The sequence below is a fragment of the Ursus maritimus genome, unplaced genomic scaffold (assembly GCF_017311325.1).
Source record: "Ursus maritimus isolate PB19 unplaced genomic scaffold, ASM1731132v1 scaffold_17, whole genome shotgun sequence".
Taxonomy (NCBI): Eukaryota; Metazoa; Chordata; class Mammalia; order Carnivora; family Ursidae; genus Ursus; species Ursus maritimus.
This window is the reverse complement of record NW_024424119.1, coordinates 57,126,488-57,148,465: the sequence shown is the minus strand read 5'-3', so window position 1 is coordinate 57,148,465 and position 21,978 is coordinate 57,126,488. Positions and strand designations below refer to the sequence as shown.

The following is a 21,978-nucleotide window of genomic DNA, read 5'->3' as shown; positions in this document are numbered from 1 at the left end:
GGGGGGGGGGGGGGGGGGGGGGGGGGGGGGGAGTCCGGCTCCCGGCTCGAGGCATTTCAAGAAGAAAGAAGCTCCACTCACGACCCTCCCTCCTCAGGGGATGGCGGTGCTGGGTGACCTGCCCGTCCCTCTCTGGGCCGCCGGGCCGAGCGGCTCCCGCACTCTGCACCTTCCTCCTGCCCCAGGCTCGACGGTATACACCTGCCTGCTGAACCACAGGGGCGGCACGGAGAGCGACCTGACCGTCAGCCGCCTGGCCCCCAGCCCCCAGGCCTCCGCCCTGGCCCCTGCCTTTGAAGGTAAGAGACGCCCGCCCCGCGGGCTGAGCCGAGCCATGGCCCGTGGCTGCTGCTGGCCACGGACAGGCCGGGGCTGCGGGGGCTGCTCCGCGCGTACCTGCTGTGCTCGCGGCAGCCGCGGGAGGTGAGAGGTCTTGGTTCGGGCTGAACGTCGGCTCTGTTCAGGCCGTGACGCTGGGCTCCGAGTGCTCCGCGAGTGTGTCTTTGAACGCGTCCGTCCTGCAGTGTTCCGGGGCAGCCACACCGTGGGTGGGCTCGGCTCGTCCGGCCAGAGCAGAGTGCGCCGGGGAGAAGGCCGTGCCTCCCACTTGGGGGTATTACCTCCTTCCTGCCACTAGCCTCCGTGCGTGCGGAGTCGACTTCCATCTCTGCGGGATCCCGACTCAGGCTGGGGTCAGTTCTTAGAAGACAGGCAGTTCAGTGCTACAGCTGCTACTGGGTTGCCCCCTGTAGTCTCTTCGCATTTGCTTGCATGCCTCCAGCAACAGTTAGCTCAGTACCTGTCTTCCCTGTCTGCACGGCCCCGACTGACTGCTGCACTGGGCTAGATCTGCTTCCCATCGCTTCAACTCTCCACCGCTCCCCTGCCCTGGTTCTCGCGGGAGCGATCTCGTCTCCAGTCCTGTAACAGTCTCTGCTAGGGAAGACGCGAGATGGCTGAGATTTGCAGAGTGGGAGGCACCCTCTTTCTCCAGGAAGGGGCCCCGTTGCCACCTCTGAGAGACTGGAGTTGCAGAGGAGAAAGGCGTCAACTGTATAGTTTCCGTGTGGCTGACTGTGCCATCCGGGGCAGGGGTCAGTGGGCTGAAAGTGCTCGGCCCGTTCAGAGAAGCTGGCAGCCCCCTGGCTCCGGACCTGGCTCTGTGCTGCCGACAAATGCAGTTGTGTCTCTGTGGACTCGGTCAGGGTCCCCGGCATGGGCGAGCGCGCTCTGGCCTGGGCGCTGGGGGAGGGAGGCGGAGCGAGAAGGAGGCTCGCTTGAGTCAGGCAGGCGCATGAGTTCAGTACCAGTTCCTGAGCGCTCACTGCGTGCTGGCCTGAGGCACCAAGAACGTCACGTGGCCGTGAACCCACCCGAGAAGGTTCTGGCCTGCATGGAGTTTGTGTTTCTGGTGGGGAGCAGGGGTGGTGGGACAAGTTTACCTTGCTGGCCACCGAGTCCTTTGGGGTGGCTTCGCGGGCTGAGGGTGGGTGGGACTCCTGGGCCTCTGGGGTGGCTGCTGGAATCGGAGTGTCATGGAGTAGCACTGGCGAGCTGGAGGCTGGAGCGCGAGGGAGCAGTCTTACAGGGGCAAGTAGGGCTTGGGGGCCCCTGCCCCCCGCCACTGCTGGTGCAGAAGTCAGGAAGGCAGCGGTCTCAGTGAGAGCAGGTGTGCTTTGTGAATGAGCTCATCCACCCCTTCCTTCCCCCGGTGCTCGCACGCACGCACGGAGCCTTTACCCTCAGACACATGCAGGTAGACGGCAGAGGCTGGGGCTGAAGGAGTCTGCTGGGCCTCCAGGATCTCATGGTATGGACAGACCACCGTATGGGCCGACGGGCCGGGAGGAGACCATTAGAACACTGGGATGGAAAAGAGCAGGACTATGGAGGCTATGCAAAGTAACTGAGCCAGGATGAGGAAGGCTTCCTGGAGGAGGTGATGTCTGGCCTGAAAGGTGGCTGGAAAGAGCTGGGTGGAGAGGTCAGCAGGGGCTATTTGGAGAAGGGCTGGTGGGAGTTTTGTGTGGCCTTCGCCCCCAAGGAGAGGGGAGGCCCTGACAGACGTAGCTGCCATCCTCGCAGAGCCCGTGGAGCTGCGGGTGCAGGGCAGACGGGCCCCACTGAGGGTGCCGAGGGTCCACGGAAATCCTGGGCCAGGCCCTGCCACTGCCTGACTCTGAGGCCCACCACTCTGAGCCTCAGTTTCTCCATCTGGAGAATGGGGACCTCACCAATTCCCTCAATGGGGAGCTGTAGTGAAAGCACTTTGTAAACTGAGCCACTGCCCAAGGTTGCACCCACGGAATGCCTTTTGGGATGATTCTGGTGGATTCCTGGCCCTGAGGGTTTGGGGAGCTCCTGCCTTGCCAGGGCTGGGGGAGCGCAGGCTCTGGGGCAGAGGGAAGGGAAAGGCGCTGATGCTTCGGGAGGTGTTTTTCCTAGACTCTGGCACCTCCAAGTTCTCCTGGGAAGGAGGGGGGGAGGGAGGGCTCTGGGCTCGGCCTGCCAGTGGAAGTGTGCATGGCGAGGGAGGCACGAGGATGCCTGCGTCATACCCCGGGAGGCTCTGGAGCGTGCTGACGGGCCCGGGGACACGGCCAAACACGAGAAAAACGGCGGCGTGCGGACTTTTATTTTCAGCCTTAAAAACTGTACCGTTCCTGCTATGAATATGCATGACTTTCAATATGCATGTTTTAGCCGGGGGTTAATTATACCTGTTACGTCAGACCACCATTAAGTCAAGGGGTGGTGATTTGCATTCGATCGAGCTTGTGTGCAAAGCAGCTGTCAATCCTACACGTGGTCTCATTTGATCTTTTATATCACAAAAGGAAAACGTGCTCGTAGGAGGCATCTCAACAATACCGAAAAATAGAAAATAAAATCTTCAGCCCCCAACTCCCCGGCTGGAGCCCGAGCCCCCGGTCTGTGCCCGCTGACTGCCCTCTCTGCCACGTCCGCTTGCAGGCTGGGCCCCGAGCTGGGCTGACTGTGGTCTCAGGACCCAGCACTTTGGGTCTTCGATGAGGGACAGCTGCCCAGAAAATGTCCGTTCCAGCCGCGGCCACCTCTCTGGCACGGGTGGCCCCAGTAACTCACGTCCTCCGGGGAGGGGCCGCGGGTGGCTTCAGAGAGTCACAGCGTGTGTCGGGGCCGGAGCAGAGGACGCTGTCGGAATTCCAATGTCCTGTAAGAGTCCCCAGCCCAGGGACGGTGTGGGGTGTGGGGGCCCTTTGGGGGCTGACTTGTCTTTTTGGCTTCTGTCTCCCTTTGTGCTTATCGGTTTTAAGAGAAAAGAGGAAGAGAGGAGATGTGATCACCTAGCCAGTAGATTTTTTACCAGTGGATGCTCTCAGCCGCCCGACGGGGGTGGGTGTGGCTCTGCCCACCTTACAGATGAGAAAACAGGCTCCAACAAGTAAGGATTGAGGCCAGTGAGTCACAGAACCGCCCCTGGGCCAGGCTGGTCTGGTGCCAAGACCTATGTGTTTCCCAAGACAGGGTCCTCCTGGGGGTGGGTAGTGTCCCTGTGAAGTGTCCCCAAAGGGGTATGTGGTAGGGATTTGGGGAGCAGCACTTTCTGCCCAGCCCCATGGTCCAAAGGGTGCAAATGTACGTACAGGGTATGGTCCTGGCTGGAGGGAGATTGTGGGGTGGACACAGGCAAGGGGGCAGGCCACTGCGGGGAGCTGGTGGAGGTGTTCTGCAGGGTTGGGGTGGGGTAAATGGGCTTCCTGGAGGAAAGGATGTTTGAGCTGGGTCCAGGAAGGTGAGGAGGAGTGGCTCAGGTCCTGCAAGGCGCTGGTGAGTGGGAGGGCCTGGATGAGGATGTGTCCTGGCCCAAGAGTAGAGCCAAGTAGATCAGAACCCAGTGCCTTGTGAGGGGGCAGGGGTCACAGGGCAGGCTCTGACGAGCCAGGGGGACACTTTGGGACCATCCTGAGGGCCGCAGCAGTGAGGGCAGGAGGTGGTGAGGTTGGGCTGGCATGGCATTGGAGGCTGGGGCCAGGAGGGGATGGAGCCAGCCCTGCAGGCCCGAGGTGCTGCAGCTTGGGCGGGCCACAGCCATGGGCGCGGAGAGAAGGGGCTCCGAGGCGGCTTTGGGATATGGGGATGAAGGAGAGAGCAGGGCTGCGGGTGACCCCCAGGTCCAGCCATTTGCCAAGAAGTGCCTGTAGCTGTGGTAGTCAGGGGGGGCTTCCCGGAGGCTAAGGCCTCTGAGCTGGATCTGGATGGGCAGCAGGGTTACAGGAGCAGAAGAGCACAGAGCACATGGGGTGCCAAGTTCAGCAACATCCCAGGGCTCGCCTGGATGGGGGGGACCGCAGCCCCTTCTTCTGCTCCTTCCCCTGCGGGGTTGGAGAGGGAAGAGGGCCCCTGTGCCAAGCTTCCATTGGTGGCGCCCAGCCCAGCCCAGGAGCCTCCCCTGGGAGCCCCGCCAGCAGGTGCTCTTGGCGGGGAAGAGAGGCCCGGTGCCCCTCCCTCCCCAGCCTTGGCCACCAGTGGCACCCTCCTTTGCCTACTTTTTAATTATGGTGGGGCGCTGTACCACAGTGGTGGGGGAGCCCCTGAGAAGGGCCAGAGAAGGGCACTTCGGAGGATCTTCCAACCTCAGGAGCCCCCTGGCCATCTCCACCAGTGCCCACTAGCTATGCACGGGTCGGGGGTGGCGCTGGGCCTGCGGGCAGATGCCCAGAGACGACATTGTCCAGGGCCAAGAGAAGCGGCTGCCACGCAGGACCCCGAGAAGAGGAGGCCTCCCAGGGCAGAAGCAGCCCTGCTCCTGGCTCTGGGCCCCTCCCTGGGGCCCCTCCGACGGTGGCTATGTACACGGGGCCGGGAGGCCACAGCTCCAGTCGCACTCCCGCTGTACAGACGGAGAAGCGGCCGGGAGCTCCGGGATCGCCCGGGCACCCCTGCTCTGAGGCTGGGGGCCCTGCAGGAATTAACGAGGAAGGAAGGAGAGAGGCAGGATGCGAGGGGAGGTACCGAGAGAGCTGAGATGAAGGAGGCCCCCATCCCCAGGCCCACCTCCCCTGGTTCCTCCCGGAGGTGGGAGGGGGGAGTGACCAGTGAGAGCCCGCCCGCCCCAGGCACTGCATCCCTGCAATGAGGTGTGTCGACCCTCAGTTGCAGATGAGAGTACAGAGGCTCAGAGAGGCTGTGTGATGGGCTCAAGGCCACACAGCTGTCCCAGGTCCCAGCTCCCCAGGGCAGTGGCTCTCCCAGGATGCTGGGCCAAGGAGGGCTGCCCTCCATTCACCCCTACCCAGGTGGCAGTGTGGCCCAGGCCGTGGGCTCAGAGCTGGACAGAGTCTGATTTTCTACCATGTGACCTCCATGAACCTCAGTCTCCTTTTCTGAGACACCGGGGTGGTGATGAGCGTCAGCCTCCTGGGGGACTCAAGGGGATATTGCCTATAAAGCCCAGCCCGGGACCTGGCCCCAGCAAGTCCTGCTATGGCCAAGGGGGGACCCGGAGACCAGTGGCCAGGGGGCCGTGGAATGAAAGGAGAGCCAGAGAGGAAAAGAGGCTCGCCCACGGCTGCGCAGCCCTGATGGCAGACGGACCCGCAGCAGCACCTACCGGGGCGAGACCGCGTTGGGAGCTCTTCCCCTTTCCTGGATCAGGAGCCCTCTGAGAAGGGGGTGAAAGCCTCAGACGCTCCCAGAAAAGTGCTCCCTTGGCATGTGCAGCCCTCGAGGGTCCTACACCCTGGCCCCCAACCCCTGCCCCCCGCTGAGAAGTCGGGCCCCCGGGAGGATCCCTGCACTCCGCCTTGTGTTGTTCGCTCTCTGGAAAAGAGCAAGTGTTTCCTCAACCCGGAGGTCTCGCTGCCCCCGCGCCCTCCGTCCTGCCGCCCTGCCCTGAGTCCGGTGCTCCTCTCACAGGGGACGGCTACTACCTGGCCGTGGGCGGGGCCGTGGCGCAGCACAACTGGGCCCACATCAGCGCGGTGCTGCAGGATGAGAAGTTCCGGTGCCAGCTCATCGACAGCTCCGAGGACCTGGGCATGATCAGCGTCCAGGGCCCGGCCAGGTGAGGAGCGGTGGGGTGCACAGCCCCCGGGACCCTGAGCCGGGTCCCTCCAACCGGGCCCTGTGGGCGGAACCACGGACGGTCCAGAACGGGATGTTCTGGCTCGCTAGACGCTCTGGTGAGCCCAGAGACGCCACGCCAGATAAATCGTTTTCACAGCACTAGAATACAGAAAAGCCCTTAATGGGAGCGTCAGACTCAACCATTCGGTGCCTCGGCATCTGAGGGTTCGGGGGTCACAGAAGAGCCCGTGTGGGGGGGGGAGGGTGTCCTTGGGTCGGTGATACAGTCTGGGGGTTACTGATGCCATCGCGAAGTGGGCACAGCCCGGCTGGGGTTCTCCCTGCTGCTGCTGGGGCTGAGAAGAGTGTGGAACTGAGGCCACTGCCCCCCGGGCCCAAACGCCTCCGTGATCCCCTCCGCTGATGAGGCTGGCGGATGGGTGAGCCAGTCATTCGTTCCTTCTGTAAGTATTTGCCGAGCTGTGTGCCCACCCACGAGGCACCAGAGCCCTCGAGGTCCTCAGATGCAGGCTGCGCGTGGAGCCACAGAGGGGGCTGAGGCAAAGGGGAGCCCGAGCAGCTGTGCGCTCTGGAAAGATCCCTCCGGCTGGGCTTCAGGGAAGGGCCTGGGGGGGGGGCAGTGGGGTGATCGTGTTAACAGGCAGCAAGTGGGCACCTGTGATTTGCCAAACCCTGTGCCCACCTCTCCTGCAACTACAGATCGTCGCCCTTGCACGTGGTTCTAATGGTTCTTGTTCTTTTTGGTGAAGAAACAGAGGCACAGAGAGGTCGAGATCTTTGCCCAGGGCGGCACAGCTAGCTCAGCGCTCTATCACTGACCCCAGAGCCGGGCACGCATCAGTGCTGGGGAGACTCCTCTTGAGTGGTGGACCTGCCACACCCGAGAGGTGCCGGTGGAGGCAGGGAAGAGGGGCACGTGTCAAAGGAAGGGCGTATTCCCGAAGAATGGCGGGAACAGCTGGCTGCGGAGTCGCAGTGGGAGGGACGGGAAGAGTGGGCCCCGAGCTGCACGCTCAGACTCTGCCACAGGGTCCATTTTCCCTGGTGCCCTAGAGCTGACCAAGCCAGCAGCTCCCCAGCGGGGTCCTGGACGGGCCATCCTCCCCTCGCAGTCTGTGTTGTAGCTGTTTTCGTGTGGGCGTTGCCCAGGGGCGCGCGGCAGACAGGCGGGACCTGCTCGCTGAGCGAATGTATGGAATCTGAGTAGGTCATGTACTTTAATGTTGATCGGCTTCTGTCAAGCGTTTGACCAACATCCACTAAGGGAACACTTGGGCAAAGCCCTAGAGCAGATGAGCAAATGGTCAAGCCCTGGAGCTCTCTGGAGGGACGGTATTCCAGGCAGAGGAAGCAGCAGGTGCAAAGGCCCTGTGGGAGGGGTGTGCCCGTGCGTGTGAGGAAAAGCAGTGAGGCTGGCTAGAGCAGGGCAGTTGGAAGTGCACTCGGAGAGCAGAGGAGGTGAGAGCCTGTAAGTCCAGGGGCTGTTTCTCCGAGTGAGGGGGATGGAGCAGAGCAGAGACAAGGTCAGATTTAGGATTTAACAGGGTCTCTGATGAAGGGCTGGGGAGGAGGCCGGCAGGTGTGTGAGAAGCCTCAGGGGCCAGAGAAGCCAGGACTTCGAGGAGGGCGCGATGAGCTGCGTCCAGGGGTCAGTGGGTCTGAGTGGGGTCAGGACAGAAACTGACCATTATGTTCGGCAGTGTGGTGCTTCCAGGGGACTCGCGGGTGATCTGCGGGACGGCTGGGTGGGAGCCAGGAAGGGAGGAGAGGAACCTGGAGATCCTGTGGGCTGGTTTTCATCTCTCCCAGGGCCGGCCGGCTCCCGTCTGTGGATGGAACGGGGCTGGGGGTCCTGGCCGGCCCTGGGGAAGCCCCCGCTCCCTTGCCGCTGTGTCCTCAGCCAGCAGTGGGCTATTTTTAGTGTGAGGGAGGCGGGTGGGCAGGGGAGGAGGGGTGCGGGCAGCTAGATCAAGGCAGGGCCCCAGGGGGATGGGCCAGCCTCGTCTGCCTCATTAGAAGTGGCTCCAGGCGGGCGCCGGTGGCAGCAGCTCATCCCCCTGGTCATTCCGTACCTTCCTGCCCCGGAGTGTCCTCTCCGTCAACAACAGCCCCACGTTCCTGCCCCAGGTGTCAGCCTTTCCGGCACCACTGGTGGGGCCAGACCTTCGGAGTTGTCGGGGGAGAGCATGTAGCATGGCACCCGGGCTGTGGGCTACGCTCAGTGACCTGCTGTCCAGTAGAACTCTCTGGAAACGTTCCGTAATTGGATGTTCCAGTACCATAGCCACTAAGCTGTAGGTGGCCCTTGAGCCCTTGACACGTGTCTGGCCAGACTGAATATTTAGTTTTAGCTCAGTTAAACTCAAGTGGCCACGCGTGGCTGGTGGAGACCGTGCAGGAGTGAATGATCGCCATCACCATTTCTCACTGATGGTTCACGAGGGCCCTGGGACGCGGCATCGCTGTCCCCATGGAGGATGGGGCGAGGGCGAGGGGTGAGTAGGGGAGCCAGGACTCTAACCTGCATCTCCGGCCCGGGCCCTCCAGCGCCACCTGCTGCCTTCCTGGTGGAGGGACAACCTCCGGGGCCCCAGCCCACGTTCAGCCGACCTGTGCCCCCCCAGACTGGGGCCCGGAGCTGCCCCTAGTGCTGCCGAGCCCCTTCACACCCTCAGCCCGAGCGGCAGCTCCAGGCTCCTTCCCCTGCAGGGACACAGGCTGGGAAGACACCGGCCGCCCCCAGGGCTGCAGAGAGGACGTGCTCCTGGAAGACTGGGGATGGGTTCTCTGGGGGCTGGCACCACGTGGGTGCCGGGGGTGTGTGTTACATAAGGCGCTGGCAGACTGTAGCACGCTGGGCACCTCGGGCCGGCGTGGGTGGGCAGCTCCAGCACCGTGGGGGTGCAATTAGGGTGGGCAGCGTTCTGAGCAGCGATCCCCTGCAGCCCCAGCACCCGCTGGTGCCTCTGTGCGGGGCTGTCTTCTGCCAACGGGGAGACTGCCCTGGGGTGCAAAGCTGGGCTGTTGTCAACCAGTTCTATTTACTGTGTGCCCCTCTGTACCAGGCACGTTGGGATAGGAGCCCGGTTGTCACAGAGTGCCTGGTTTGGGGAGGGGGGGCAAGTACAACCCATGTGAGAAGTGCCCTGTCGGGAAATGTGTCACAGCTTCGCAACCCACATAAAGGGCACCTGACCCAAACTCAGGGAGTCAGGGAGGGCTTCCTGGAGGAGGTGGCAGCTGAGCCAAGACCTGAAGGATGACAAAGGCTTAAACAGGCAGGGGACCTGGGTGGTATACCAAGGAGTGAACTAAGGCCTGGAGGGAGGCCAGGGGGCACAGTGCCCAGGAAGTGAGGGTTTCCATGGATACTGAGAGCTTTGGGCCCAACGAGGTCTCAGGTGACCTGTTTAGCATGAGAGCTGGACTCTGTGGCAGCCAGGTGGGGGAGGTGAGGAGAGCAACCTCTGCTCTCAGGGAGCTCACAAACCAGCCTCCTGCCCGTAGGACCTGGGGGCGTCAGCTGGCTAGGTCACTGCCCCAGGAGCTCATGTCAGTCTGGACTCCATGCAGTCCGGGCTCACCACCCCCCTCATTGTTCCTGGCTTTTTTAGCGGACTGTATTTTTGGCTCGTGTTCATCTTGGTGTGCTTTTATGAATACCCTGTCTGTTGTCAGTCTGTCCTACGAGGACAGGGACTCGTCCTGCTCACTGTGTATCCCAAACGCCTTCCTGGCCCGGAGTCTGCACCCAGGAGTGCTTAGCAAGTGTTTGTTGACTGACTAACTGACTTTCTTCTTGCTCACAGCCGGGCCATTCTCCAGGAGGTGCTTGACGCAGACCTGAGCAATGAGGCTTTCCCGTTCTCCACCCACAAGCTGCTGAGAGCCGCTGGGCACCTGGTACGTACCACCTGGTTGCTGTCTCCTGGGCCGTGGGCAGCAGCAGTGGGCCTGGGGCTCGGACTTGGGAGCCTGTGTGCCCTTGGGCCAGTCTGTTGACTTCCCTAAGCCTCCGTCCCCCACTATGAGGTAGGCACTAAACGTTCCCGCCCACAGGCTGTTCAGAGCTCAGAGGAGTGACGGGTCCAGGTCAGGCTAGCCCCCGGTGGTCTGCCCGGTGCCTGGCACCTGCTGGGGGGGCTTGCTCCCAGGCTTCCACCAGGAAACACAGCCTTGGCCTTGCCCCCTGCACAGCCGCCCACAGTGTCCCACTCCTAGCTTGGAGGCACAGGGCCTCTCGAGTCAGAATGGCGTGTACTCCATCTGCCACATCGGAAACAACAGGGCTGGGGACCGCTGAGCCCCCTGTCCTCTGAGGAGGCGCCTGTCCTTCCCTAGTGTTCTCCCACCCCTGCCCGCCCAGCGCTGTGGGTGTGGGAAGAGGAGGGGCTGCTCCATGGGGTGGGGGTGCACACCCCCTGCCCCCAGCCCCAGAAAGTCCAGGTGCTGGGACCCAAGGCTTCTGGAATGGTGGACGATGTCAGGGCTCCCTTGGACCCGACTCTGGCTGGAAGCTTCCTTGGAGATAAGGGGCCAGGCCGGGGCCAGCTCCCGGTCAGCCCGTCCCTCCCTCCGCGTCCTTATTGGAAGTTAAGCGTCCTGGTCTCTGTTCTGACTCCCCGAGGCCAATGGGAGGAGTGGGCAGTCAAAGTGCCCTCAGCCACCGTGTGCTGGGGGTATGCGGACACCAAGCGCTGCTCCGAGCACACGGCACACGTGTGCCCCATGTCGTCTTCCCCACGATGTGAGGGTTCCATGACAAGGTTTCTCAGCCTCGGCACTCTGGACATTTGGGAAGATAGTCCGTGTTAGAGGCTGTCCCGTTCGTCCCAGGACAGCATCCCTGACCTCCACCCATTCAATGCCAGGAGCACCCCCAACTGTGACAATCAAAAATGTGTCCAGACTTGACCAAGTGTCCCCAGGGAGCAGATTCCCCCAAGGAGAGCTGCTGGTGTGTGACTATCCCACGTGGCGGTCAGGCTGGCAACAGTCATGGCCAGGTGCGCCGACCCAGGCCCTGCAGCAGCTCGCGATGTAGGAAACCGAGCTCAGGGAGGGTGGTGGACTGCCTGAGGCCCTCAGCTAACGAAACACGAAAGCACACAAATACATGTCAGTGAAACGGACGTGGCCGTCCGAGGGCGCGTGGATGGACAGCTGGGCTGGGGGGCTCCTCTCCTTGTCCACTTCTCCCGTGTTCATCGGGGGTTTGGTGGGGAACGTGCCAGGGAATGTTGGTGAGGATTGGGATCCTGGCCCGCAGAGGGGCTGGAGTTCCAGGACCAGCCCAGGTCCTGTTAGCAAAGAAACAGTGCTGCCCTGAGGTCTGCGAGGGGGCTGCCAGAGAGGGTGGGGGACAAAGGCAGCTCCGCAGAGCAGGGGAGCACTGGCCGGGCTCTGTTCCTGCCTTCCCTCTCCAGAGAGAGCTAAGGGACAGGAAGCTGGGCGGGGGGGTGGGTGTCTCTGTCTAGCTTGCTTCCTGCCTCCTTGGTGCAGAGCTGCCTGCCAGGACCAGAGAGGGTGGGTGTTTTGAGGAAGCGGCACAGCGTGACCCCAGGCCCCAGGCGACATCCAGCAGGCCCTGACTGCTGCTGGGCCATGAGCCCCCATGGGGCCTGGGTTCTGGCTTGCAGGAGGTGTGAAGGGGAGTTGAGAGGCTTGGCGTCTGCTCACAGGAGGGCAAATGGAATCTCGGCAAGACAAGTCAATGTGAGAATGACAAGGTGGTGGGGAAGAATGGTGACTTGGGCCTCTCGGCTGGTCAGCAAGTGTGCCTGTGCTGAGTGGGGAGGGGCTCTGCCCTGGGACGGGGTCCCCCATGCCCCTGCCCCCTGGCCCCCTTGGCAGGGCTAGAGGAACACACGCCCCGGCGTGGCCAGCAGAAACTCCTTCCTCTCCCCTGCCCGGCTAGGTGGGCATCGCGGTTCCCTGTAGGGGACTGTGCCAACCAGTCCCCAGGGCCAGGGCACCGCCGTCTCTCTCCTTAGAACAGCCAATCTCCAAACACATGGATTCTCTGTCCTGCGTTCTTGTCCTTGGGTGCTGTGGGGCCCCTAGGGGGCTGGGCAGTTGGGTAAGTGCCCGGCTGAAGCAGCTTTGTGCAGAACCCTGGCTCAGCGTCGCACACCCATCCTCTCATCCCTCCCCCCCCCCCCCCCCCCCGCTGCTCTCTGGAGGTCAGGTCACTGCTGTCTGCTCTGTGGCCTGCTGGGAGGACCTGTCCTGCCCTAGGGGGCCAGGAGTCCCCGGGTGGCCCAGCGGCCCGGCTCCTGGGGATGAGGGCCGCGGAGGCAGGAGCATCCGGGATGGGACGCGGTAAGGGTGTGGTCGGTTGGTGCCCAGACGCTCCGGAATCCTGCCTCGGATACCACCTTCTCCCGAGGGCCAAGGAGACGTGGGCAAAACGGAGCAAAGTCTTAGTTTCCAAGGTGTTGATGTTACGGGTTTTGCTGACCTCCAAGTGGCCCAGACCACACGTTCCAGGGTGGTCCTAAGCCTAGGCACAAGGGCTTCACCATTCATTGTCCAGTAAGAGGGGTGGGGAAATCTGCTGGGCAGGGCCACAGGCTGTGGGCCTTGGGCTGCCCAGCCCCTATGGCGGCCTCACAGGCAGGCGGGAAGGTGGGAGCTGGGTCAGCATAGACTCCAAGGGTCAGGAGCAGAGTCACCCCGGTGCTCAGCAGAGCTGGGGGCCTGTAGGCCTGGCTTCTAGTCCCACCCCGGCCTTCTGGGACCACCTCTCCTGGCCTTGGTTTCCCCACCTGCAACACAAAACCTAGATGATATCTGAAATCCTTTCTGGGCTGTCTTGTGAGTCTGTCCAGACAGCCTGAACGCTCTCTGAATCCAAGGGGGATTTCGTATCCTCCAAATAATATCGTGTGCTGGCTTCAGCACGTCCTGGCGCCGTGTCCCCCCCGTGTGAAGAGGCGCTGGGGCCAGAGGGTGGGCTGGGCCAAGTCTGATGGGAGGTGATTGGATCCCAGCCAACCAGATGCAGGAGAGGAATGTGTGCCTGTGTGACCGGCAAGGCCTCCTGGTCGCAATGCACGGAATGATGAGGGCCAGAGCCCAGACTGCACCCGGGCCGAGGGTGGGTGAGCACGGCCCTGCGCCTGCCTGCTGTGACCCACACTCACGGCCAACAGATGACCCCGGCCGAGCAGTGTCCTTGGTTTGCAGTGATACCCCGGGAGGCTTGGGCCCCGAGGTTCTATGAGCCTTGCATTCCTAGAGGAAGAACAAGGGTGGAGGAGAGTTGTCCCCTTGGCAGCCAACTGACCAGATGTCCTTACCTCCCACATGTTGGCCTCGACGCCAGCAAGGTTGCTGGTGGGAAGTGCTCTCCCGCGTGGTGACCGGGGGAGACATGGTGTTCCTGGCGCCTCGGCCCAGGACAGGGGGCCCCTCTGGAAAGCAGCAAGCGCTGGGCCCCAAGCTCGTCGCAAGGCACTGCGATAAAGTGATTTTCTTCTGAAAATTAATTTCGGGTCAAAAGGAAACTGCATTTCTTCTCCTGAACGCCGTGAAGTGCTTGCTGTGGCACAGGAGGATTCGATGAGCTCAGGAGGCCACGTTCTCCCACCTGCACAGGTCACCCAGCCGGCTGGAGGCTCGGGCCTCCCTGCGGAGCCTCGCACACGGCCTCCTGTGCCTTCACGGTGCCCGCATTTGCCAACTGGGTTTTCGCCGCTGCCTAAAGTCACTTCGCACGCGTTGTGCAGGTCGGCTGTGGCTCTGGAAAGCCGGGCGGCTGTGGGTGGCTCCCATGGGTGCAGAGGAGAGAAATCCATGTGGCCGCAGCCCCCATTCAAGGTGTCCCCTGGGGGACAGAGATGTCTTCCTGCCACGAAAGCGTAAGGTCAAGGTGTGGCTGGAGTGAGTTTGGACGGCTCTGAGGGACCCCGGGGCCTGAGCTCTGGAGATTCCAGAAATTCCTCCAGGGCAGTACTCCATCCTTTCTCTGCAGGGAATGCTGGGTATTCTGACTCGACAGCCCTGCCTTGCTCTGTGGGGCAGACAGCCGTCTTTCTCAGGGCCGAGCCCTCGCTCTGATTGGTGGCTTGGAGCCTGTGGTTCCAGGGGTGGTGGGCTGGGAGGAGTGCTTTCCACTGCGGAGTGTAGCGGGACGGTCTGTGGCCGATCCAGCACTCCCGGGGCCCGGAAGTGGAACCCTGGGGGTTGGACAGTCTATGGAGCTTTCAGATCCTTAGAGAGGGTCAGGTTCTCATCATGTGACTTGAACATTTTACCTTTTATTTATTCTTATTCTTGGAAATTAGTTTCCAGTTATCTTCCCTACCACCCCCCTCCCTACCACCATCATCCCCACCACTCTCCCTACCATTCCCACCACCCCCCCACCCCCCCCCACCATGCCCCCCACCGACTACCATCACCACCATCTTGATTACCATCGTTACCTCCCTCACTCTACCACCACCACCAGTGCACGCTAGCCTTCCGGACCACACCACCGGGACGCATTGCACATCCCACTGGCAGAATGTTATTAGCATCAAGGATGTCTTGGGAGCCTCCAGGGGGATTGAAACCTGAAGATCCTTGAGCCTGTCGCCAACCTCCCCCACCCCTCCCAGTTCCTGTGGATTCGGGGCACGACACCCCTGCAGAGGGCTGCCCGGGCTCGGATCCCTGCCCGTCCCCTGCCTCCAGGGGCACTGGGATCCTCCCTTATTTAAGAGACCACTGAGTTGGAGGACGTGCCTGGTGTGTCGGGGGTGCTGTTATACAACCGAATGCCTGGAAACTTGTAAAACTGCCATGAGCTAATGTGATCTGAAAAGGTTGGACATGCTGGCCTGTGTCTGTGGGCACATCTGCTTGAGCCCTCCCGCGGTATTTACCCAGAAAGGCACACTCCAGGCTTGTTCTAGCGATGCACGAGCCCAGGGCATCCCACGGGAGCCACGTGGCCTCCCCTGCCCCGGGCACCTGCGTGGCCTTTGATCTGAGCCGAGGCGGTGACCCAGCATCTCCCCGGATTCAAGTCCTGTCCATGGACAGCTGGCAGGGGTGCGGTGAGGCACCAAGCACGGGCTCAAGCTGCTGAATCACATCTTACTAACACCCGAGCGCCCAGAATTTTACTGAAATCCAACCACCCAAAAATAGTCAAGTGAGTCAGTCTAGGGCAGGGAGCGTGTGTCTCCCGGCTTTGCGCACGTGCGCTACCATTGGAAACCCTGGCTGAGCCCTCGCGCGGCCGCTCACCAGCCAGAGGCTTCCTCTGAGTGGCTGGGATGGGCTGGTCCCAGCAGGAGAGCTGGTAGTGCGATCTGCAGGAAGACTGGTGAGCGGTGGCGAAATTGTCAGGGGCCTGAAATTGGCCGCGTGGGAGTGTTTACACCACGGAAAGTGATAAATGCTACAGAAGGACACCCCAGGCACCGGAGCTGATGAGCAGACATTTCCCAGGACTTCAGTGGGCCTGGAGCAAGTGCCTGCTCTCCCCTGAGCACCCCCCCCCCGGGGGGCATGCCCATAGGACCGCCACGCGGATGGCGAGCACCCTGCTGGGGTTCCATGGGCACAATTCTGTGGAGTGCCCCGGGAGCGTCTGAAGGACATACCATTATCATGCAGGGCTTGCAGAAGAGACTCAGACGGAGGTCAGTCTCTAGGGATGTGACCTGGAGACTCAGATTTAAACCCAAGCCCCCACTCTCGGCCGCCGTGGTGCCTGCTGCTTTTGTAGGCAGCTGGCCCCTCCCTTGCTCCTGGTGTCCCCAACATCAAGAAAGTGCAAATCACCCAGTCCCTCTGGGCTTTAGGCGCCCGTCCATGGAGAAAAGGGTGTTCTGGTTTCACCATCTTAACCTTCTTTAAGCATGTGGTTCAGCAGTGTTCACTGTAGTCACGTTGTTGTTCAAAGGATTTCCAGAAATTCTTCATCTTGCAAAACTGAAACTCGATACTCATTAAACAACAGCCCCCATTCATCCTTCCCCCACCCAGCTCCTGGGAACCAACCGTCGACTTTCTGTCTCTATGAGTTTGACTAATTTAATTCCAGGTAAGTGGAATTTGGATTAGGATTTGTCTCCATGTCTGGCTTATTTCACGCAGCGTCACGTCCTCAAGGTCATCCACGTTGTAGCAGGTGTCAGGATCTCCTTCCTTGTAATAGTTGAATAATATTCCATTGTATGGATAGACCCCATTTCGTTTATCTGTTCGTCTGTCAGTGGGTACTTGGGTTGTGTCCACCTCTTAGCTATTGGGAATAACACTGCTGTGAACATGGGTGGGCAAGTATCTATTCCACATTTTGCTTTCAATCCTTTGGGGCATCTCTCCAGAGGTAGAATTGTTGGACATGTGTTCATTCTTTCAGGTTTTTTTGAGGAACCCCACACTGTTTTCCCTAACAGTTGCACCAGCTGGGCCTAAGGGTTCAAATTTATCCACATCCCTGCTAACACTGGTTATTTTCTGTTTTGTTTTGTTTTAATAGTAGCCATCCTAATGGGTATGAGGTCATATCTCATTGTGGTTTTGATTTGCATTTCTCTAATGATTAGTGGTAATGACCATCCTTTCGTTATACTTATTGGTCATCTGTATATCATCTTTGGAGAAATATCAGTTCAAGTCCTTTCCTCATTTCTTAGCCGGGTTATTTGTTTTGTTGGTGTTGAGTTGTAGGAGTTCTTTATGTATTCTTGATATTAACCCCTTATCAGATATATGATTCGTAAATATTTTCTCCTACTCTGTAGGTTGCCTTTTTACTGTTGGCTGTTTCCTTTGATGCACAGAAGTTTTCGTGTTTGATGTGGTCCTGTGTGACCGATTTTGCTTTTTGGTGCCTGTGCCTTTGGTGTCATATCCAAGAAGTCGTTGCCAAGTCCAATGTTGTGAAGCTTTCCCCTATTTTCTCCTGGGAGTTGTATAGCTTTAGGACTTACACTTAGGTCTTTAATCCATTTCGAGTTAAAATTTGTATATGGTGCAAGATAAGGGTACAATTTCATCCTTTCGCATGTGGATATCCGGTTTTCCCAGCACCATTTGTTAAAGAGACTGTCTCTTCTCCCGTTGAGTGGTCTCAGCAGCCTTATTGAATTGAATTGTATATCGACCATATACATGAAGGTTTATTTCCGGGCTCTCTTTTCTCTTCCACTGGTTTATTCATCTGCTTTTATGCCAGTACCACACTGTTTTGATTATGGGAGCTTTGTAGTAAGTTATGAAATCAGGAACTGAGAGTCCTGCAGCCTTATTCTTCTTCAAGATTGTTTTGGCTTTTTGAGGTCCCTTGAGATTCCCTGTGAATGCCAGGATGGGTTTTTATATTTCTGCAAAAAGTACCCCTGGAATTTTGATAGGGATGCATTGAATCTGTACATCACTTTGGGTAGCATTGATATCTTAATGATAGTGTTTTCCAATCCATGAACATGGGATGTCTTTCCTTTTACTTGTATCGTCTTTCATTTCTTTCGGCAAAGTTTTGTAGTCTTCTGTGTAGCCATCTTTAACCTCCATAGTTAGGTTTATTATTAACTATCTTATTCTTTTTGATGCTATTATAAATGGAATTTTGGAAAAAAATTTCCATTTTGGATTGTTCATTGTTAAGGTAGAAAAATGCTGTTGATTTTTGTATGTTGATTTTATATCCTGCAACCTCGCGGAATGTGTTTATTAATTCCAGTAGTATTTGGGGGCGGGGGGGGCAGTTTGGGGTGAGAAAAGGGTTTAAATAAAACCTGCTTTAAGGCCCTTCCTGATGACCTTCCATGATCTTGTGACTCCAGCCAGGGCTTGTGTAAGAGAGAGGGGCTCTGTTTCACAAGGGGGTTTGCCTCAGTTTGGGGCTTGCTTTTAAAGTCCATCCAACCCGATCTTTACTGGCAAATGACTGTGTATCTGTCAGGCACAGTGCTGCCCATGAACTTGATGACCGCAAGCACTGGCCTCATCCATCTATCAGATGGGGGCACGGAGGTGGGGAGAGGTTGACCTACATGGGTCTAGCTGACCCAGAGCCCATATTCCAGGTAGCCTCATTCTCAGCTTTCCCCCTTTATTACATGTCCCTGCTCAGAAGAAATGAGGACTCCCCCAACTCCACTGCTTTAGCGGAGACAAATGCAGGATGTCTCGAGAACCAGTAATTCTGTGAACTTAGAAAGCCGCCTGGAATTGCCCCAGACNNTTTCCCTCACTTTGCCGGAAGCAGAAGTCCATCTGCCCCTGTTTTCCTCCATCATTCAGGAAGTATTTTTTAGCACCTACTGTGTGCTGAGTCCAAGCACACGGGTGCAGTGGAGAGCCAAGCCAGCCAGCCCCCGGCCTCCTGGGGCTCCCGGGAGCTGCGGAAGAGCCTGGGATGGCTCTATCCCACCCTGCTGGTGAACTCAAACTGAGCCCCAGTGCCTGACCCTCTCACTTAACTGGGAGCGTGTGTCTGACATGAACCTGCAGTCCTGGGCCATTAATGGGTGAGCTTTAAAAATGATTTTTCCTGTTTCAAAATGAGATTGGCTTTGAGCCCCAAGCTCCTGCATGGGCTGTCTAAAATTAGAACCCCGTTGACAAGGCAATCTTTGTCAGGGGCCCACGGCTTGCACTAGGGAAGCAGGGAAATGTCAACAGTACATTTTCTGTGTCAATTTTGAGTTTTTTGAGAGGCCTGGGCAAATGGCAACTCAGAGCAAATGTTCACTGTTTCAAAAGCTTTCAGAATCCAGCCCCTTGGCAGCAATGTGATTAAAGTGTCAGATTTATAAGGAGCTGGGTCTGTGTTCAGGAGAGTGGCCTCCGCCCCCTCCTGTGTAGACAGGATCCGGCCGGAGCTGCCCTAGCAGACTTACCTCTCACGGCAGTGATGGGATAAGCTCCTCCGTCTCTGTGAGCTCCGCACTTTGCTGGTCTCTCCTTGTCCCTTTTGTTTCAAGGACTTCAAGGACGGTCCTGGGGCTGACCTCACCTGGGGACACTGGGCTCAAGGACTTGCCTGAAGGGCGGGAAGCAGGCACGTGTCCCTGGGTATGTAAATGACATGCCAGCACACCGACGGAGTGGGACAAGTCCCTGGCCGGGGCGTCGTGCTGCCGCCAGCCTTGTATGCAGGTGTGCCAGCCGCACGCACCCAGCGACCCGCTGCCCATCAGATGTGCGTGCCCAGGCTGAGCACGGCACCTCTGTGGTGGCGTCATCCCCGGGGTGTTATTTACGTTGGTCTCCGCCACCGTGTGGGCCAAGAAGGGCTCCAGTGACGTAACGTGCGTGCAGAGCTTAGCCCAGGGACATTGTGTAAACAGCACTGTCATCTCCGTGGGGTTGGGGGCCCATGGTCCTTTGAGGGCCCCTGAGGCCCAGCCCTCGCTGAAGTGACTCTCGCAAATGTCTCAGCCTGATGATAAGGTCCTTCCAACCCCGCTGCGGCCTTTCTGTCCTGCCCTCCCCGACGTGCAGCTCCAGCTCTGTGCCCCGGCCCCAGCTCTCCTGGAAGGCCTGTCTGCAGCCGCAAACTCCACGACCTTGCAGGGGCCTTCCTTCCCAGCACTGGCCCACCCTGGGCGTGGTGGCCACAGCACTGGCCTGTGCTTCTGGCTGAGTCCTTCTGAGACTCGGGTCCTGGGGACAGTGACTGTGTCTGTCTTCAGAGCCCAGCGACTGGCTGAGGCCGACCTGGCTGGGGAGCAGTCACGGGGATGACTCAGCACCTGTCTGCTTCCCCTCTTGACGCCTCTGAACCCACGGAGGACAGCCGTGGTGACGCACGAGCTGTGCCGCCGATCTCCCAGCAACTGGCTCCCAGACGCACCACAGAGCTTCTGGAAACAGACAAAGCCAGTCTCCTGACCCCATTTACACAGGAGGAAATGGAGGCCAGAGGGAGTCCGGGGGCCCCACCAAGGTCACTGTGGTGATTGAATGGTGGACTCCGAAACAGATGTCTACGTCCCAGCCCCAGCCCAGAACCTGTGAGTGTGGCCTCAGATGTCTACGTCCCAGCCCCAGCCCAGAACCTGTGAGTGTGGCCTCAGTTGGAAATTGCCAGCTTTGCAGGTGGGGTTAATGTAAGAATCTTAAGATGGGATCATCCAGGATCAGGATTGGGTCCCGACTCCAGTGACAAGTGTCCTGATAAGAGACAGAAGTAGAGAAGACACAGACACAGAGGAGAAGCCATGTGACACAGGGAATGAAGGGAAGTGACCACAAGCAAGGAGCACCTGCAGCCCCCAGAAGCAAGAAGAGGCAGGAAGGACCCTCTCCTCTAGCTTCCGGAGGGAGTACAGCCTGTGGACACCTTGACGTGGGGCTTCAAGCGTCCAGAACTGAGAGACAGCACACTTCTGCTGTTTTAAGTCCGCAGTCTGTGGTCGTTCAGTACGGCCACCCCAGGCCACTCACACTGTGACTGAGAAGAGTCGAGGCCTGGGAACCGTGTGTCTACTTTCTCCCATTGACACCCCTTCTTCCCCTTAAAGATTGCCAGAGCCTGGAGCTCTGTCCTTGGAGACCCCATGCCTCAGTGGCACGCCGGCCTGGGCCCAGGGCCAGCTAATGAGAATGGTGGCAGTAGGGACTGTCCATCAGTAAGTGGCAGCTGGGCCTTGACCTGGGTCGTCTGAGCCGTGCCCTGTCCCCCCAGGTGCGGGCCATGAGACTCTCCTTTGTCGGGGAGCTGGGCTGGGAGCTACATGTGCCCAGGCCGGCCTGCGTGCCTGTGTACCAGGCTGTGATGACCGCGGGCGCCAAGCACGGCCTCGTCAACGCTGGGTACCGGGCCATCGACTCCCTGAGCATCGAGAAAGGTGCGAGCGGGAGCCACACGGCGCCGGCGGGCCGCCGGGAGCCAACGCTGCAAACAGGGGCTGTCGTCCCCCCACGCTTCTTTCCTGTCCCTGCTCCGCTTCCCGCTTACCCCGTCATGCCTGCTTCCCCAGCCCGCACCCCCACCCCTGCACCCTTCCTACACTGCCCGTGACCGTGATCTTCCACGCAGGCCTGGGGATGGTGCTGGGGTCTCTGACACCTGTACTTGGAGGGTGAGTGGGAGAGGTGCTTGCCTGGCCTCGTGAGGACGGGGCCAGAGCTGGGCTGGGAGTCAGCGCCCGGCCTTCCCTGGAAGGTCTGAAGAACATGGCGCAGTGCTGCGCGGGTGCCTCCCCAGCACCTCAGCTGACAGTGCAGAGGCTGAGGGCTCGCCCAGGGGGCCTTCCGCAGGCGAGGATGCACCCCCACCCCAGGCCTTCGGAGGAGCCCGTCCCCTACCTCTGCTGGGCACTGAGCCCGGGCTCTCCTCCCCACAGGCTACCGGCACTGGCACGCCGACCTGCGCCCCGATGACAGTCCCCTGGAGGCAGGCTTGGCCTTCACCTGCAAGCTCAAGTCGGATGTCCCCTTCCTGGGGCGGGAGGCCCTGGAGAAGCAGCGGGCCGAGGGTCTCCGCCGACGCCTGCTCTGCTTCACGGTGGATGAGTGAGTAGCCCACGGTCCTGCATCCTCCCTCCTCGAACACAGCTTTGGAAAGAGAAAGGCATGACGCCGAGCCACCGAGCCACGTCCGTGGGGGTGGATCCAGGCCGAGGGCCCAGCGTCCCAGCCACGGCGTGGGTACCTCTCCATGTTGTAGTCGATCCTCCCCGCTGCTGAGGGTGGAGGGCGGGGAAGTCCGGGCTGGGGCCACCCTCCCCACTTCCGGATGGAGACCTTGGGTGCCTGGGGACAGGCTGACTGAGCCACAGGAAGGAGAGCCCATGCTGCAGGGACCCACGCCCCCCAGGGCGGCTTTGAGCAGGTCGCTCGGCTCTGTCCTCGGGAGCTGGGCCCGTGCTGTCTCTGGATCCCACTGGGGCCCAGCGACTCTGAAATGACAGCACCAAGGCTGGTGTCGGCCCCGCCACGGCTCCGCAGGGA

At 59.8% G+C, this 21,978-nt stretch overlaps 1 protein-coding gene across 1 annotated transcript in view; it reads left to right on the top strand.

Annotated features, from left to right (window-relative positions):
- The window catches only part of SARDH (sarcosine dehydrogenase), a 58,753-nt gene that overhangs the window by 30,551 nt on the left and 6,224 nt on the right, over positions 1 to 21,978 (top strand). Inside the window, exons 14-18 of the mRNA XM_040632152.1 lie at positions 186 to 299; positions 5,899 to 6,046; positions 9,879 to 9,972; positions 20,711 to 20,873; positions 21,372 to 21,540. Of these exons, the coding sequence (XP_040488086.1) occupies positions 186 to 299; positions 5,899 to 6,046; positions 9,879 to 9,972; positions 20,711 to 20,873; positions 21,372 to 21,540 (688 nt within the window). The remainder of the gene's footprint in view (positions 1 to 185; positions 300 to 5,898; positions 6,047 to 9,878; positions 9,973 to 20,710; positions 20,874 to 21,371; positions 21,541 to 21,978) is intronic.